Source organism: Myotis brandtii, unplaced genomic scaffold (genome assembly GCF_000412655.1).
Source record: "Myotis brandtii unplaced genomic scaffold, ASM41265v1 scaffold312, whole genome shotgun sequence".
NCBI lineage: Eukaryota > Metazoa > Chordata > Mammalia > Chiroptera > Vespertilionidae > Myotis > Myotis brandtii.
In genome coordinates, this window is record NW_005361955.1 from 5,087,012 (window position 1) to 5,104,852 (window position 17,841).

At 48.8% G+C, this 17,841-nt stretch overlaps 1 protein-coding gene and 1 pseudogene across 1 annotated transcript in view; one reads left to right on the forward strand and one right to left on the reverse strand.

Annotated features, from left to right (window-relative positions):
• MTMR14 (myotubularin related protein 14) overlaps nucleotides 1-17,841 on the reverse strand; it is a gene marked incomplete at its 5' end in the record, with an annotated part of 50,468 nt that overhangs the window by 8,994 nt on the left and 23,633 nt on the right. The window contains 9 exons of the mRNA XM_014542695.1: nucleotides 5,456-5,635; nucleotides 6,332-6,470; nucleotides 6,644-6,702; nucleotides 7,437-7,507; nucleotides 10,578-10,614; nucleotides 10,868-10,944; nucleotides 11,212-11,297; nucleotides 12,735-12,801; nucleotides 17,533-17,607. Of these exons, the coding sequence (XP_014398181.1) occupies nucleotides 5,456-5,635; nucleotides 6,332-6,470; nucleotides 6,644-6,702; nucleotides 7,437-7,507; nucleotides 10,578-10,614; nucleotides 10,868-10,944; nucleotides 11,212-11,297; nucleotides 12,735-12,801; nucleotides 17,533-17,607 (791 nt within the window). The remainder of the gene's footprint in view (nucleotides 1-5,455; nucleotides 5,636-6,331; nucleotides 6,471-6,643; nucleotides 6,703-7,436; nucleotides 7,508-10,577; nucleotides 10,615-10,867; nucleotides 10,945-11,211; nucleotides 11,298-12,734; nucleotides 12,802-17,532; nucleotides 17,608-17,841) is intronic.
• Nucleotides 1-17,841, forward strand: part of LOC102249436 — a 29,096-nt pseudogene that overhangs the window by 8,384 nt on the left and 2,871 nt on the right.

Here is a 17,841-nt window from a genome sequence, read left to right on the forward strand (position 1 = left end):
AAGGGCCTTCTTTAAGAAAAAAGAAGAAAAAAAGATAAAAAATATGAAGAAAAATGGCAATAAATGCATATCAACAATTACTTTAAATGCAAACAGATTAAATACTCCAGTCAAAAGACATACAGTGGCTGAATGGATAACAAAACTAGACCCTTATATATGCTGTCTATTAGAGACTCACTTCAGATCAAAAGACATATACAGACTTAAAGGGATGGAAAAGATATTTTATAAAGATGGAAACAAGCAAAAGGCTAGGGTAGCAATACTTATACCAGACAAAATAGACTTTAATCAAAGGCTATAACAAGAGACAAAGAAGGACTCAGTAATTCCACTTCTGGGTATTTATCTGAAGAAACCCAAAACACTACATTGAAAAAATATACGCATGCATATGTTCATTGAAGCATTATTTACAACAGCCAAGATATGGAAGCAACCTAAGTGTTCATCAATAGATAAATGAATAAAAGAAGTGGTGCATATGTACAATGAAATATGACTCAGTCAAAAAAGAATGAAATGTAGCCATCAGCAACAACATGTATGGACTTAGAGGGTATTGTGCTGAATGAAAGAAGTCAGACAAAGACAAATGCTATATAATTTCACTTATATGTAGAATCTAAAAAACAAAATAAATGAAGCAGACGAAAAACAGACTCAAAGATACAGGGAACATTTTGATGGTTGCCAGATGGAGGGGGTACAGGAAGATGGGTGAAAAAGGTGAAGGGATTGAGAAGTACAAATTGGTAGTTATAAAACAGTCATGGGGATGTAAAGCACAGCATAGGGAATATAGTCAATGATATTATAATAACTATATATGGTGTCAGATGGGTACCAGACCTAGTGGGGTTATGACTTAATTTATAAATGTATAATCACTGGGTTGTACACCTGAAAAATAAAAAAACAAGACAGGGCTGTCATTAATGCATTTAGAATCCTGCCCATCAAAAATACATAGAAATAGGCCAAGGTTTGGCAAAATTTTCATTTATTTCTAAAATTCACTTATGTAAAATTCCCTATTCTCCTCTGAAGCCATGTATACCAAGGACTGGCAAAAAAACAACAACAACAACAAAAAAACACCAAAAAAAAACCCCAACAACCTGAGCTCAGAAGGAAAGTGATTTTTCCAAGTCACAAAGTTAGAAGTGAAACTCAGGTCTGACCAAAGCCAATGCTAGATCCATAATACACTGATTTTTCTTCCTGATAATGAATGGGTGGTAGGGACCTCAGGGATTGCTTCAGTGATGGACACGTACCTTCCAACTGGACTAAAGCATAGAGCTTCTGATCTATGGATAGAAAAGAAGTCAGTATGTGATCCTTGGATGTGAGAAAGGAAGCAGGGTGCCCCAGGAGTGAGTGGCCACCACTAGTGAAGTTGGATAGAAGACAAAGATAGCATATAGGAGGCAAGAGGAAAGAACCAAAGACTGCCTTTTCCACTGTGCTTCTCCACATGAACCGTTATTTTTCTTTACTGTTTAAACCCATTTGAGATTGTTTTTCTGTTACTTACACCTGAAAGCACCTGAGTTGATGGCTGATGATGAAGGCTTGAATATACATAGCCAGGAAGGAAGGACCTAGGAGTTGCCTAAGTCTCTGATGAGAAATTAGAATCCCAAAATCATCAAGTGACATGTCTGAAGTCATGCAGGGAATGAATATTTTACTTGAGGGGGCTGGGTGTCACCTAATCCACATACCAACCCCCCACCAAAGCCTAAGCCTCTAGATGATGATCTCACAGCCTCTACCCAAGTGAATGCCTCCAGGAATGGGGCCTTACGGGAAGAATCCTTCAATTCAACAAGGGCCTGAATTCATAGAGAAACTGGCTTTAGAGATGGCTAAATGGGATTTCTTACATTTGAAAAAAGGAACATCACTTTCTCCCAGGCGGGCCTTTAACCATTAGCACATATGTACACACATGTATGTGACCCAACCAGGGACCTCTGAATTTCTGCAGCAGTCCAAAAGAGAGGTCTTTTAGAACTCCAAGTTTTCTCTTCAGGGTCTCAAGCTGGTAATGCCTTTAGGCTTCTCACACTCATCCTGGGTCTGGAGCTGTGGCCCCATGCAAAAACGCATCAAACATGGAATAGGAGCCCTATGTATTGCAGAAAGCAATCTGGTTTCTCTGCTTCATTAAACACAGCCTGGGACAAAGCTCACTGCTTATAATAAGCAGTTAGTAGGTGGTGGAGGATAGGGGAAAAGCAGCTAGCTGGGAGGTAGAGTTGGTTCCTATGTTACTACTTAGCTATTTAACCAGGCTGCTGGGTGACCCTCAGCCCAGTTCATATGCTCTTCAGGCTTTGCTTGGCTTCATGCTGGGCACAGTGCTAGCACTATTCCTCCTCAGGCATGGGCAGTGCTGTGCTAGCAACCCTGCACCCCTAACGATGTCTAACGCTGGAGCAGAGACCAAGGTGACACAGAGCTGGGCCACTTACTAACCGCGGCTTAGGGGGCATATGAGCTTGGAGCACTGGTACTGCCTCTTCCCAGCCTCCAGCCCCCAGCCCTGTAGCTAATGAGAGATTTAACAATGGTTCAAAAATGGAGCTCAATCAGAAGCTGTTGCAATGGCAGCTAATAATGCAAAAAGGCCACGGATTCCTCATGAAGGGTATGGGTTAGGGCTGGGTACGAAGAAGTACCCCCACAGAAGTTTCTTCCCAACCTGACACCTACTTCTTCACTTTGAACAAAGCGTTACCAATTCCTTTTATAGGGAAGTCTTGCTTTAAAAGAGATATACTGTGGAATTTGGAGCACACGAAACCCAGAGAATTCACATTATGAGAGGAATTTTGGCTGCGACAGATAGCTTTACTAAAGGGTTTCTTTCCATACAGTTCCTCTACTGCATTAAAAAGCTGATTGGCTGTTGTTACCTAAGAGAGGCAGGGCAGCTAATGACAGAATCCCTCAGGCACTTTAAGATAAAAGAGACTAAATTAATTTTAATGTTAATGGAAATACATAATTAGAATGCTCCAAATCTGAATAATCTAGTATTTCAAAACCTCTGGCAAATAGGCATCAAATCCAGAACCTTGTCGCCTGGCCAGTCCAGACAGACTCCAAGTGGGCATTCCCAGAATAGCCCAGCAGAGTCACTAAACACCTCACAGCAGCCCACCTCACGCCTTTCTGTCCCACTTTGGTCCAGCTGTCCCAGCTTCAACCAGGCCCTCGCACACAGGGCTGAGAAGCCAGAGGACATTCCAACCCTTCTCAGCCTCTGAGGGAGGGGCCTTGGTTGTTATCCTGGACTGGCCATTTGAGTCTGAGTCGCCCAGTCAAGCGGAGAACCACCACTGAGACTCAGGGAAACAATCCCAAAATTTGAAAGTAGGCTCTATGGGCAGGAAGAAGGGAAAAATAAAAAGCTAAGTGTAGGAAGAGGTGATGGATTGCTGCCCCAGCAGGGGTGCCCCCAGCAGCTGGACAGTTAAGACCAGGGCAGAACCCTAGCTGGTTTGGCTCAGTGGATAGAGCGTGGGCCTGTGGACTGAAGGGTCCTGGGTTCGATTCCGATCAAGGGCACATGCCTGGGTTGAGGGCTCGATCCCCATTAGGGGGCGTGCAGGAGGCAGCCAATCAATGATTCTCATCATTGATGTTTCTATCTCTCTCTCCCTCTCCCTTCCTCTCTGAAATCAATAAAAATATATTCTTAAGAAGACCAGGGCAGGGCCTCAGAGGTCAAGAGCAATCTTTCTGTTCCCTTCCCAACTGTCCAGCAATGCTGCTGGACAGAAGAAGGTGGAGGTGATGAGCAAGAACTCCAGTCCAAAACAGGGAGGGTCACACAGAGCTGCAGCAGCTCTGGACCTGCCCCAGGAAGCCTGGGCATGCAGACAAAGGTGGGCAGTGGGTATACATAGAGTGTGAACAAGCACAGGTACGCTTGCTCAGCACCCTCCACAAACTCTCCCGTGCAGTCAGAGAGGTTGTGGTCTGTTTAATAGATTCAGCTACAGCACAGGCAGACATGTTAGTGCTCCCAGCTGAAGGGCTCACCTTCAGAGGTGAGTGCATAAGACCCATGTGAACAGTGCCATCTGGAGCTCTACTACTCATCTGCTCTGCCTGCGTGGGGAGGGGCTCTTCCCCATCACCTGCTTTTGCCCACAGAGAAAAACCAGAGGATGGTGATGAGAGGAGAGTTCCAGAAGTTTTGGGTTTTTCCTTGTAAATATGCTTGTGACTTCGGGGCTCATTTCCTCCTTGATATACAGGCCTAAAACTAGGCAGATTAGGATCCAATCCAGGGTGGACTTCAATGCTTACTCTCCTTTGTTATTTTTTATTTTCTAAAGTTTATTTAATGATTGATTTTTCTTTTTGTAAATATACATATTTTTTATTTATTTCAGAGAGGAAGGGAGAGAAAGATAGAAACACCAATGATGAGAATCATTGATTAGCTGCCTCCTGCACACTCCCTACTGGGGATTAAGCCTGCAAACCGGGCATGTGTCCTGACCGGGAATCAAACCATGACCTCCTGGTTCATAGGTCAATACTCAACCACTGAGCCACACTGACAGGGCAATACTTAAGCTATTTCTGAAATGCCCATTTCTCCCTGGAATTTATTAAGGACCTCCTAAGTCCCACACTGCTTTGTTTTCTCCAGAAGGGTCAGACATTCTTAAGGCTTTAGAAAACAAAGCAATTCACAGAATTCTTTCCCTGGGATATGGCATGGAAAAAGAGGTATGGAGTCAGCTCAGAAATGCTTTCCCCAAGTGTCAGACCATCCCTCAAACCTAAACCCTGCCCGTGCTCAGCTTTAATCTGATCTAGGAGACATCATTCCTGCAGCAAATCCAGCCACACCTGTCCATCATGGCTGAGCGGCTCCCGTTCTAGGTATGCAGTCTCCTGAAGTTCGCCCCAGCCTCGCACGTCTAGCCTGCTCTCTATGATCTGTTCTCCTCATTGCTCTACCAATTCAGACAGAATGTGAGAGCCAGAGGAGACTCAGGATCTAGATCCATCTCTTTCATGAGAATGTGAGGTCCATAGGGAAGGGGGTGGGGTAGTGGGCTGAGACCTGCCAAAGGCAACAGGTGAAGGCAACCCCGACTCTCTGCCCATCTCATCACAACCACTACGCCTTCTGAATTCCCCATCTGCCAGGGTTCTGGGAAGGAGTCTCAAGCCACTCTGCAAAACAGCTCTTGCTCTGTACCCAAACATTAACCCATCCTCCAGACAGTGAGTCGGTCTCCAAGCTTGTCAATTCCCCCTAGCCTCCTAGGTATATCGCCCACCAGGCTGCATGCCAGGAACCCTGTCTTAAGACTGCATCCGAGGCACCACCTCAGGTGCTAGAACCCTACTCTCCAACCTTATTAACAGGGGAGGGCTAGCCACCTCCTCCATTAGAGGCTCTGGAGCTCCTCACCTGGTTTTGGGGACCTCCAAAGGACTGCTACCTATCCTGAAAAAGTTGTCAGAATGGTTCGAGGAGGAGGAGCTGGAAGACTTGGCTTCTATCAGCCCCTGATGGGAAGGCAGGCGGTCCTCCGAGGGCTGTGGCCGGTTCCAGAGCACACTCTGTGGAGAGGATGAGTGGCTCTTCCTCCTGCAGTGGAAAGAGTAGGGCTGTTGGCCAAGGGGCTGCCCTAGGCAAGCCCTTGGCCTACTTTCACCAAATCTCAGAGCCCAGTCTTTACTTCCAGTGGGAAAATGCCACAGGGGAGTGGGCATACATCAGTACTCCCTTAGGCTCGGCATGGGCAGCAAGAGCAGGGTCATCACAGAAGAACTGTGGCATCCAATTAATGCCAATTGGCCTTAGAGCAGATGTTACAAAACAGATCCTTAACTAAGTTCAGTAAAGGCCCCTCCCTCCAAATGTTATACAAAATTTTGAGCCATTTGTCTAAGGAGAAAGTCATCAGACTCTCAAAGGAATTGACTCAAACAACTCCCCAATTCCCAATCATCATTTTGTACTCACATGTTTTCTTCTTTTTTCTAAACTCCTCCCCCGCCCACTTCCCAGGCAAATAATACAAGGGAGCTCCTCCAGGGAGTCCTTTAACATTCAGCTTTCCCTCACCCAGCCCTGTCGCTTCTCCCTTTATGCTCCTGGGCCACCACAGGCAGTGCCCCTCACCAACCAGATGGCTGGCCTCCAAGGCCCAGAAGAGACAGCAGGGCATGGAGCTGTGCTCTTAGTCCTACTGTCATGGGCCCCTTTGTTCCTGGGACTCCCTGGAGCTGGTGACCCTGGGCCACAGCTGTGAGCAAGCTTAGTTCCAGCCTGGCCCCTCACCAAGCTGCTTGAGTCTGTGCTCCTGCAGGGACCAGCTCTATGGCCTCATAGGTGAAGCTCCCAGCGGCTCCTGGGGAGCTCTCCATGACCAGAGAGAAGTCACTGCCAAGGCTGGTGGTGCTGCCACGGTCCTTTCGTCCTGAAAGACGCCAATGCCATCAGTTCACCACATTATCTTCTCCCACTACAGGTCCCCACCTCTTTCATACCATATAACTGGAGAAAGAAGTTTCTAGAACAAACAATTCCTGTGTGGTCTATACTGAGAAAGATGCACAGAGGAAGGGAAATCTGCTGGGGCATGTGACTCACTCAGCATGCAGATATCTTCCAGGGTGAAGCCTGAATCCCGGGCTGGCAAACTTTTCCTCCTGTAAACAGTACGCAGAATGGTGAATTCCGGATTGGGCTGGGGTCTCCTTTGTCCCCTCCCCCACACGCAGCCTACCTGGGAAAGAAACTCCAACCCACCAAGGCAACTCATGGAGTCAGGTCTACCTACTGTGTTGCAAAATACCAGACCCACTTCAGGCAAAGCCTACCTCCTCCCTGTCAGTTTGGCCCCTTAAGAATTCAAGTCTGGCCAAACACACTGGGAGCTTGGATTTGGAAGGCAAGGGAACTCAGAAAAGCCACCAACTCTCACAGGGGTCCTAAGGCAATTGCCAGGCTGGGAGCAGACTCTGCTGGCAGTGATGGGCTGCACAGTGAGTGGCGCAGACATGCCTTGCAGTAGCCCAGGGAAGGCAACAATCCTCTCAGGCAGGAGAACTGGCTGCTTTGGCTGGGTGCGGGCAGTTGAAGTCCTCCTGTCCTTGGGCTGGCTTTTCCTACGGCAAATCACCTTGTTCCCCTAGCTCTCAGAACCACTCGTCTGTCCCCAGACCTTCAGGACAGTGTAACTGCAGGCTGACCTCAGTTATACCTCAGAAGAGCCTCTCCACCAGGGATCCCTCCCCTGGCCTCAGAGAGAAGGCTGGAAAAGGCCAGCTACCAAGCATGCAGGGAAGCAGGGCAGGGATAAGGTGGCAAATAAGACCCTGCCTGCACATAGGGGCCCTTCCCAGAGTACCCTGGTCCCAGTGTGAGAGAGCAGGCTTCTTACCTCTGTGTCTTCAGAGAAGAGAACTCCTCAGAGATGATATGCTTCAAAAAATTGAAGCAGAAGAAGAAAATCTGAAGAAACAAAAAGCAGTACCCATGAAAACACAGCCTTCTCCAGAGAAGAATCTAGGGGGCAGAATGCCCAGGAGTGGGCAGCCAGCCCCCCTAGTCAACCCCCTGCTGGATGGCAGCCCTGTTAGGGACCCTGCTGGATATTCTGGTCTGTAAATGGTACGGGTGGTAGAGAGGGCTTAGCAGGCTAGGCAAATGCACTTAGGCTGGGGTGAGGGAGGACAGGACTGCAAGAAGGTAAGCCATGGAGTTTCACACTCTTCAAATTCAACATGCATGTTCTCAAGCTACTGAAAAGGACGAAGAGCACAGCAGCTTCCCCTCTCTGCCTCTCCCTAAGAACCCCAGGGAGAAAGGCTAACAGAGGACAGCTGGAACAGATTACTTTGAGTCAAGGAGATTAAATGAACACCAATTAAGGAACACAACAGAAGGGAAAGGAATCAGATTTGGTAGGGGGGACGCCCAGAAATAGTGATTCAGGAGAACCAGGGGTGAAAGACAGCCACTGTCTAGCCCAGAGCCTATACTGCTCAGGAGTTGTGAAGGGCAGGTCTAAGTCTGAGGTGGGCAGACGGGAGAAGGCTGCTGACCTATCCCCACTGACCTCTCTCTTCCAGCCATCACTCTAGTCCAGTGTGGCGAACCTATGACACGCATGTCAGAGGTGACACGCGAACTCATTTTTTTGGTTGATTTTTCTTTGTTAAATGGCATTTAAATATATAAAATAAATATCAAAAATGTAAGTCTTTGTTTTACTATGGTTGCAAATATCAAAAAATTTCTATATGTGACATGGCACCAGAGTTAAGTTGGGGTTTTTCAAAATGCTGACACGCTGAGCTCAAAAGGTTCGCCATCACTACAGTCAGATGGACCGCCATTAAATGCACACAAGGCAGTCTTCGCCGTTTTTAAACTCCCCAGTGATTCTGGAAAGTGTGGTCCATGTACCTCTCATGGTATCCCAGAGCCCCATATGATCTTCTCAAAGAAAAAAGAGGGAACATCAGGTCAGTATGAAAATGTTGTGTTACATAATATTAAATAGGTGTTTTCACCAAAGAATTTTAGTCTTTAATATGCTAATGTGCTGCAAATCTCAAAGACAGGGGAGACGAACAGAGTGCTATTTAATAGGCCTCTGTTTTTTATTTTTTTTTTATTTTTTAAAGCATCAATGCTTTCCTTCATTTTTTTAAAAGATAATGTCAAGTCTAATCTGCCAAATATACAAGCTGGATTTGTGTTTGCCTGGGTGCTGCATAGTAAACAGAGGTGTCTTAAAATAATTGATGGGTAAGGTTAAGAATGGGCCTGGCCAGAGGGTGGGAATGGGGCAGGGAAGGGCAGAGGGGAGGCCTCAGTTAGAGAAGACTGGCCAGGGATGAGTGTGACCCTCAGGGACTCAGAGGGGACCCCTCTGAGTTAACACACAGGTAACACCAATGGGCTGGTTGTCACAAACTCGCCAGCACCTGCCCCCAGCACAACAGCCCCCTACTGAGCAACCTACTGGACAAACGGAAACTCTTCTTACCTCACCTCTCAGGCACCCTCAACAAGGGCTATGAATTATAAAAACTGCAGACATTCGAACGGTTACATATAAAATGCTGCCCTGCATCTTTCTGTCTCAAAGATAGCAGCTGCCCCTTCCGTCATCTCACCCACCATCTCCCTCATCCTCCCACAGAAAGATCAAGAGGAGGCCCCAGACTGTGGAGAGCCCCTCATCTTGAGGGGCTGCTGCAGCGAAAAGTATCAATGGCTTGAGTGTCCGGTGGGGGTAAGAGAAAAGCCCACACCCTGAAGACCAACCCTCCCAGCTGAGGAGACCTTTTGTATATGCCGAGACATGGCAGGATTTAAATCCAGACCCCACAGGGCTTAGCCCCATCTTCTGTGGAGTCTCTGAAGGCAGAATCTGGCCTGCTTTGGGGGTGCAGGAGATGGCATGGAGGGCAGAATGTCCTGGAGCGCCAGTGAGTCTAAAACAAGATTGCAGAGGGGTTTTACCTGCCGATTGCAATGCCAAAGTCAATGCCTCTAACAGAGTTCACAGAGGCCTCTCAGGAGCTGGCTTATGAGCTCTGCAGCCCTGGCAGATGCGATAAGTGCTTGGAGGAAGAGATTAGGAAGGGGCAAGCAGCAGCTATGAGAAAGGAACAAAAGAAGGAGGCACAAGATAAGATGCCTGGAAAAGAAGGCAGCCTCAGGAGAGTGAGAAAGATGGTTCAGAATTCTAAGGGGGGGACAGGGGACAGAAGAAAAAGCTAACACTGCGTGACGGCTCCCACGCTGGGCATATGCACTCATTCTCTTTGTGAGGGAGCATGACGATTGCAAGAGACTCAAGGTTATTCACATCATCCAAGGTCACCCAGGTAATAAGTGGGACAACTCGGATTCAAACTCAGGTCTGACTCTAAACCCAAGGTCACCCAGGTAATTGGGACAACTCGGATTCAAACTCAGGTCTGACTCTAAATCTGTGTGTGAGGAAAACAAGGATACTCAAAAAGGCAAATACTGTGAAGAACAGCAAAACAGATGGGGTATGGTGAGGGCAGAGATGAGCAGGAAAAAGGGACGACCCCTCAGACAGGAAGCAGGCCTTGGAGCCGGGCTGGTGGTGAGGAGTAGGGCATGGACGGCCCTGGGGCTTAAAAGTTGCTGAGTAAATGTGATGAGAGTGGGGGACAGGGAAGAGCATCTGGGTTTTAGCTGAAGAATGAGGGGCACAGAAAAGGACTTGTAAATTGGTTACAGAGCTGAGTGCAGAATACAAGGTCACGTGTAAGGATGGCAGCAGAAGGAAGGGGAAAAGAGCTGCCACCCGGTCACAGGGGGTGTGGGCAAGGGTATCTCCCAGTGCAGAAGTTTAGAATGGGGCTCCCGTGCCAATGCTTTCCTGTCATGCTGCCGAATCCCAGCACACAGTGGGAAAGCAATTGCCCCTAAAGTGTGGATACCAAACAGACCGCCATCCTGTCCCTCTTATGGGTCAAAGAGCCCAACCGCTCAGAGCCCTGGCATGTGCTCGCAGACTGTCAGCAGTACCCACCTCCTCTCCTTTGCTGAGCCGATCTACCAACATGTGCCTGCAACAAAAAGGCAAGGAGGTCAAAGACAGCAGCGCTGAGGCAGGAGGGCAAAGGGGGACCCAAGTCACAGGGACTGTGGCTTTGACACCAGCCTCAGGTGGGACTGACCTGCACCTTTCAGTCTTTCTCAAGAGGGTGGGAGTGTCCTCACTTCCAACACTATCCTAGAAGCCACCACACCATGGACACACAGAAGCACAGTTCTCAAGGCACTGCCCCACCCAAAACCTGACATTCCCCAAAGACTTACCCAAAGAGGAACCAGTCATAGGCCACAGTTAGGTAGAGGACCTCAGCAGGCTTCAGGGACGTGTGGATGAGCCCATCCTGGAGAGACCAGGGAGACGTGCCAAGATCAGAAAGATGCCTTCCCGTGACAAAGGCCCCTCCTTGTTCCGGGGGCTGAACCACAACTACAAACCCAGTGACAACAAGGCTGCCAACAGCCCCAGAAAAAGGGTTAATCATGACACCTTACTCCAAATCTTCTCTACTTTCTGGAGACAGTCCTAACACTCCCAAAGGGTAGATCGTGGCAGGGGTCTCAAAATGCTCCCTGCCCTGCCCAGCCCATCCCATCCCATCCATACTCACGGCCCACAAGGAAAGGCGCAGAAGAGAGATGAAGAGGGGGGTCCGATCCCAGCCTGAGATACAGTGTACCAGCAGCCCGCTGTCATCTACTCAGGAACCAAAGAACAGAGGCCCAGAAGAGAAGCAAACATAGCTGATGAGAAGGAAACGTATCACACCCTTGGCCTGGTGTGAGAACCAGGCCACCCATGGTCTCCCTCTTCCTCCCCAAGATTCTCCGATCTAGTCCCACAAAGGGATGGGTGGTGGGCACCCATCTGTCTGCAGCACCTCTCTCTTCTTTCTCCTGCTACAGGTTCTCAGGGTACTTTTAGGGAAGCAGTGATGCCTGGACAGTCGCTCTGCCCAGGTCATTTAGGTGGGGCTGACCTGCATGTCACCGCCCAGCATTTCTCAGGGAGGGTAGTACAGATATTTTAGGGGAAAACAATTCAATGTCCCAAGAACTTTTAGGATCCGTGGCTAACACCCGCCAAATGCTAATGGCCTTTTCCTAGTTCCTAAAACACCCAACTTTCCAAAACCACCCTGAGGGGCAGTACAGCCCCAGACAGAGAACCACTGCCTAGCTCCAGGGACAGGAATGACTCATTTGCAAACCTGGCCACAGTGACTGGTTCAGAGATGGGCACTTGACCCAAACTGGGCCACTGAGCATGAGCTCTGGGACAGAAGCAGTCTCTTTCTTCTGGGGAAGTTAAAATGGCAGGAAACAAGTCTGGAATGGTTGCGGGCCACGAAGCTAATTAGACAATGGGTATGAAAAATAAAGAGAGGTTCTTTGTGGTATTAGGCACCTGCCTCTGCTCTTGGGCCTGGTTGGTTATGTAAGCTGATATATTTCTACTTGTTCAAGCCAGTGCAAACCCACAGAATTACTATTATTTTTTAAATATATTTTTATTGAATTCAGAGAGGAAAGGGAGAAGGAGAGAATGATAGAAACATCAATGATGTGAGAGAATCATGGATCAGCTGCCTCCTGCACACCCCACACTGGGGATCAAGCTCACAACCCAGGCACACGCCCTTGACCGGAATTGAACCCAGCACCCTTCAGTCCACAGGCCGATGCTCTATACACTGAGCCAAACCAGCTGGGGCCAGAATTCTTGACTGATATTGAGAAGAGTCAGCTGCTCCAGAGACATCCAATCAAAACAGCCAACTGGGGTAGGTTGACTGGTCCTCTAAGGGCTTTTGCATGTGCCCAATAAGAAGCCAGGACTGATTTTTTCTCATCTTTCTGAATTAAGAGAGGCCATTCTGGCCCCCAACAAAACACTGATGCTCAAAGGTCAGCTGGCGCAGTGCAGAAACATCCTGTGTATGGTTCATAATTTTGTTTTCTAGGGTTTTAAGGACATAGAATAAAGCTGCCAATGGACAAGTGAATCCCCAAGTCCTTCTACCATAGAGCAAAATATACTTGTGTGGCCCCAGCAAACACACATTCTCAATGTCATGACCTGGGAACAGCCAGGGGATCCAATGGCTGAGGGCTCAGACAGAGGCAGACTCACCATCGCTGTTAATTATGGAAAGCAGCAGTTTCAGGTAGTTTTGTGTTTGTTGCACCAGGTCCCAACTCTGTAGGGGAAGAAAGATAAAAGGGGTCTAAGAATAGATATTTAACACAGACTGAGAATTTGAAGTTTTCAAAAAAAAATAAAATGCTAAGAGTTATTCTGGGGCAATAAATACTCATGGTCCCAAATCCCAATAACCAGACTTCATTCCCCATTCTGAGAACTCCTTCCACCTTTCCCTGCACCCTCACCCCACGGGTCCCCCTTACTGATGACGGTGAGAAAGGGGAAGCCATGCAGAGGCCTGGGCAGCCCACAGCCCCACACCCACAGCAGCAGTCATCTAGTGGCCTCCTCTAAGCCCTGGGCTCCCACGTGGCTCTCCAGGGAACTAACAGAAGGAAACAAAGAGCCTTGAGCTGGTGGCCACTGTTGCTAAACAGAAAAAATCATTCCTTCATTTGCTAACACATCACAGAAACCAAGGAAAATATCAAGCTTCTCATCAACCATGTTTCATTTGCTTTTACTGCTATTCAATGCATACCCTGTCTTTTGATGAATAATAAATGCAGTCTGTTAGGCAGACAGAATCTTTTAAAAACAGGAAGCCCATGAGGTGGGAGATGAAAAACAGGCAAAAGCTGTAAAGAGACTGGGACCTCTGTTCTAGCCCAAGAGGTCTAGACCAGATGCTCTTAGAAACAGTCCACTTGGACCTGGAACTCCATGGAGGGGCTTGACCCAGTTTTGCAGCCTCTTCCCCCAGGTGGGGAAGCCTCTCAACACAACCACGTATCCATGTTCCAGGGCTGTGCAGAGGGCGAATATGCCAGTGAGAGCGTGCTTCCCGGGGGGAGGGCGAACACGGCACCTGTAATTGGAATGGTTTTCCCAGGAATTTAAAACAGGCTCATTTACGTGACCCTCCCAGGGCCCCTGGTGAGTTCTGACCCACTTTCAGCAGCTCCAGAGACAGTGCTGCACTAATAAAGCCATTACCCGCAGGAGCACAGGGTCTCCGCTCATCTGGCTCAAGCGTGTCAGACACACCACTGCCAACAGATTTCCTCAGAGCTGTAATTCTCGAAGTGTGAGGAAGAGCAGGAGCAGGAGCAGGAGCAGGAGGCAGGAGCTATGTAGCACAAAGCCCAGGGAAGTCAGGTGGGCTGGGGGAAGACTGCAGCAGCAAGGAGTGGGCAGGACCAAACAAGGACCAGAACCAGGTGGTTATTCAAAGGGGACACTGACAACCAGGGAGAGGCAGCAAATTCACAATGAGCTCAGTGCTGGGAGAGGGACCATAGGCTGGGGCGATGGCTTGGTAGAGGCTCAAGGTCACAGAGCTAAGCTGAGCTGGGGCATGAACCCAGCCCTGCCAGACTTCGAAGTTCACATTCTTAGTCGCATGCTACACTGCAGGGACTTTTCCTACAATACCAAAGAAACAAAGGTTTGAGGAGATTGCAGGATGTGAGGAAGACCTGGGAAATGCACTAAAATCTAGGCTAACCTGACTCTCTTATCCGACATGATCCATGAAGTCTCTGAGTGTGGAGGTGAGCACCAGGCGTCTTATGTTTTTATGGCTGCAGTACTCTTCCCCCCTGACTGGAAAGCTCATCATCAGTCTTCTTCTGTGGCCACTGGTCAATACCTCTATTATGCAGGTGATGGCTATTTTGTTGCCTCTTCTCCTACATTGAGCCCAGCAACGACAGAGACCATTTTGGCATCTCTGCATCGCCAAGGCTTAGTGCTTTAGGGACTATTCACGGTCAGGGGCTAGCTTGAGAAGCAGACACTGGAAAGGTCTTAGGGCACAGAAAGAAAAAGCAGACCTCTGTGGATTCAATCTGGTCACGTGGAGAGCGGCAAGACCACACGTGTCTTGCCACAAGTGCTCTCCCACTTGTGGACACCATGGTGAACAATGACCTCAGCCCTCACGGGGCTGCAGGAGAGGGAAGGCAAGTGAACTGCTGCAGGTGGACTGACGAAAAGAAGACCTCTAGGATGCTGCGGGACCATGTAGTTGGTGGGGTGAGCCTGGCCTGATCCACGGGGAGCATTAGGGAGCACTTTTTGGAGGTGGTGACATGAATATAAGAGGAGAGGGAAAGCGGATGAGTGTTTCTGGCAGAGAGGACAGCATGTGCAAACCTGGAAAGACTCTTCCCTCAGGGGCTAAAAGAAGCCAGTGTGGCTGGAGGAGAGGATGGCCATCCACAAGAACAAGGCTGGGACATGGCAGCTGGTGGGCCACATAAGGGTCCTGGACTAAAGTCAGTGGTGGGTGCCTGGCTGGTGTGGCTCAGTGGTTGAGCACATGGCCGGGTTGTGGGCTGGATCCCCATTGTGGGGTGTGCAGGAAGCAGCCAATCAATGATTCTCTCTCATCATTGATGTTTCTATCTCTCTCTCTACCTCTCCCTTCCTCTCTGAAATCAATCAATAAATAAAGTCATTGGTGGGTTTTAGGGAAGGGGATGACTATGAAGACCTTGCTCTGTGATTTGAGTACTGCTATCTGTGAGGTCCTATTCAAGTGCTTTACATTCACTGTTTCCAGTTAACCCTCAATGCGCCCCACATTCAGACATGAGATTCTCTGAGATGACAGTGGCCTGGACGAGGCTAAGAGAGGGAGGCAAGAAGAACTGGAGAGTTTCACCAGGGACAGAGATTTAAGAATTGATGGGATATGGCAATGGGCGTGGGGGGAGAAAAGCACCCAATTTTCAAGTTTGAGCATCTAGGTAAGTGGTGGAGGGTCTGGCAGCACTGTAGGCTGTGGCCAGTTTGGCCAGCTTGAGTTTGAGATGGCTGCCCAGAGGGGTACTTGCAAAAGGTGATGCAGATGCAGATCACCAAGAGGCCTGGCCTGGGTAACCGGGCAGTGGGCTAATGAGTGAATGATGAATGAGATGAGGAGCAATGGGGAGCCCTGGACCCCCATGTGAAGGGGCTGAAAGGCCAGAAACCACACCTGGCTAAATAAGAGGATGGTAGGAAGCCCATGAGACCAACCAGTTGAGCAACTGGGGAGGCTGGAATCCTGAGAGGAAGCCCTGCCCTTCTACTTTTGTGCCTGGAACCTTATTAGTTTTCACTCCCTTGAGTTAGCAAGCTAGTAAGTAGCCTAGTTCTTAATTATTATCACAAAAATCAGTCTGGCATTTCAGTTAAGAGGACACTTTCTCACAGTGATCATATTTGAACCTCGCCACAATGCTGAAATAGGAGTTAACTCCACTGTCAGAGAGAACTGAGGACACTTGCTCAAGGCCACAGAGCCTTGCGAGAAAGGCTGAGCAAGCGGGGCCTAGATCCAGGGCTTCTATCTACTCAGAACTCCTCCTCACACACACAAGATTCCTTTCTAGAGAAACAAACGTCCTTGGCAGTGTCAACATATCGAACCCCTACAGTTGCACCTTACTTGATGAGTAAGCAGTTTATCAGATCTAGTTTGTACCCACATAAGGAGAAAGATGTGCCAGAAGGGAGAAAAAGTGTGGCTTGGGGTAGGGCCTACTTGAGACCTCTGCATATAATAAATTAAGAAGAAAGCCTGCAGGTTCCTTTGGCCACTCACTCTGCCCAGGTAGTCTGGGACTTGAGACCAGGCAGCAGGGCCCCCCAACCTGTTCCTTCTCCAGGCTTCTGGGGCACAACAAACACTGGCCTGCTGTCGTTCCTAACACGCCCTTGTAGAAACACCTGCATAGAGAAGACCTGACACCACTCTCATTCACTCAAATCATCATGGAACATCTGCTTTGTGATTAGGGGCTGGATGTATAAGATAAAAGAAGCACAACCTCTACCTTTACATACCACCTGCTACCAGGAAAACAGTGCAAGATCATATGGGAGCACATAGCTGCCTAAGAGGTGTGCTGGGCCTCTCTGAGAGACCTCAGGGCTGGATGGGAAACGTCAGACCTGGGGGTGGAGGAAGAGAGGAGGGAGACAGGAGGTTTCTCAGGTATTCACTGGCTCGGCCTTTCCAGCTCGAGGTTCTGTGCAAGGGATGCATAGGCGGCAGCTCCCCATCCTCCTGGAGCTCAGTCTACTGGAGACGGGGAAGCAGATCTCTAAACCAGTGACCACAGTTCAGTGGAAAATTCCATGATAACTATGCCTAGGAATCAATGGGAATATGGATACAGGTATGTGACCCTCCAGGTGTGGGGAGAGGACATCAGGGAAGTCCTCCTGGAATGGACACTGAGCCAAATCCTGAAGGCAGTGTGTCAGCAGGCAGAGGGAACAGACAGGGAAAACAAGGCTGAAGCCAGTGGCAAGGAACTGCTGATGCCTTTGGACTTGTACAGACAAAACACAGTAGACAGATGGATCCAGCCAGTAAGACTGGGGCCTCTTCCATGGTAGCCGGCGACAGAGAGGAGCACAATGGAAGTAATTTTGAAGTTTTTATAATCAAATGAGGTCAGGCAGCTCTGCACTTCCTCTGGCAGAACACACATTTAAAAGGAAAAATGAAAAAAATTACTAAAGCCCAGAGCTGGAAAGCAGACACAACGAGGTCCTCTGGAAACAGAACCCCCTGGTGGACACAAATGTTTGAGTCACGTTCAGAAAGCTTAGATTTTCTGGGCCAAGAGCGAATCAGGAGAGAGAGTAAGGAGATGAGCAGCTCCTCCTTCCCTAGGCAGTGCAGGTTTGAGGGCACCAGCGAGCCTTCAGGTATCTGCACGAGGGACTGGCACCAAGCGTCCCCTTGGCCCCTTCCCTTACTCTGCCCTGCTCGAGTCAGGCCCCTCACCTGATACTGGCTCCAGTCAATGTTCAGAGAGCAAGTCAGGAACTCAGGGATGCTCAATGGGGCATCGACGTAGTCCTGGGGACAGAAAAAGACACGTGAGATTTGGACTGGCCATCAGGAGAAGCCCTGGTGACAGGGCAAGTTGTGGCCCTGAAGCTGTGGCTACCACAGGCAGCCAGGATGTCCCTCCATAGTGCTTGCCCGCTCTGAGCCAGATGCCTGTGCTACCCTGGAAGTAAGAGCTTAAAGTGAAAGGGACTGGATATTGAAGCTGAGTGGAGCTTTTTGGTTGGCGGGTCGACTGTTTAC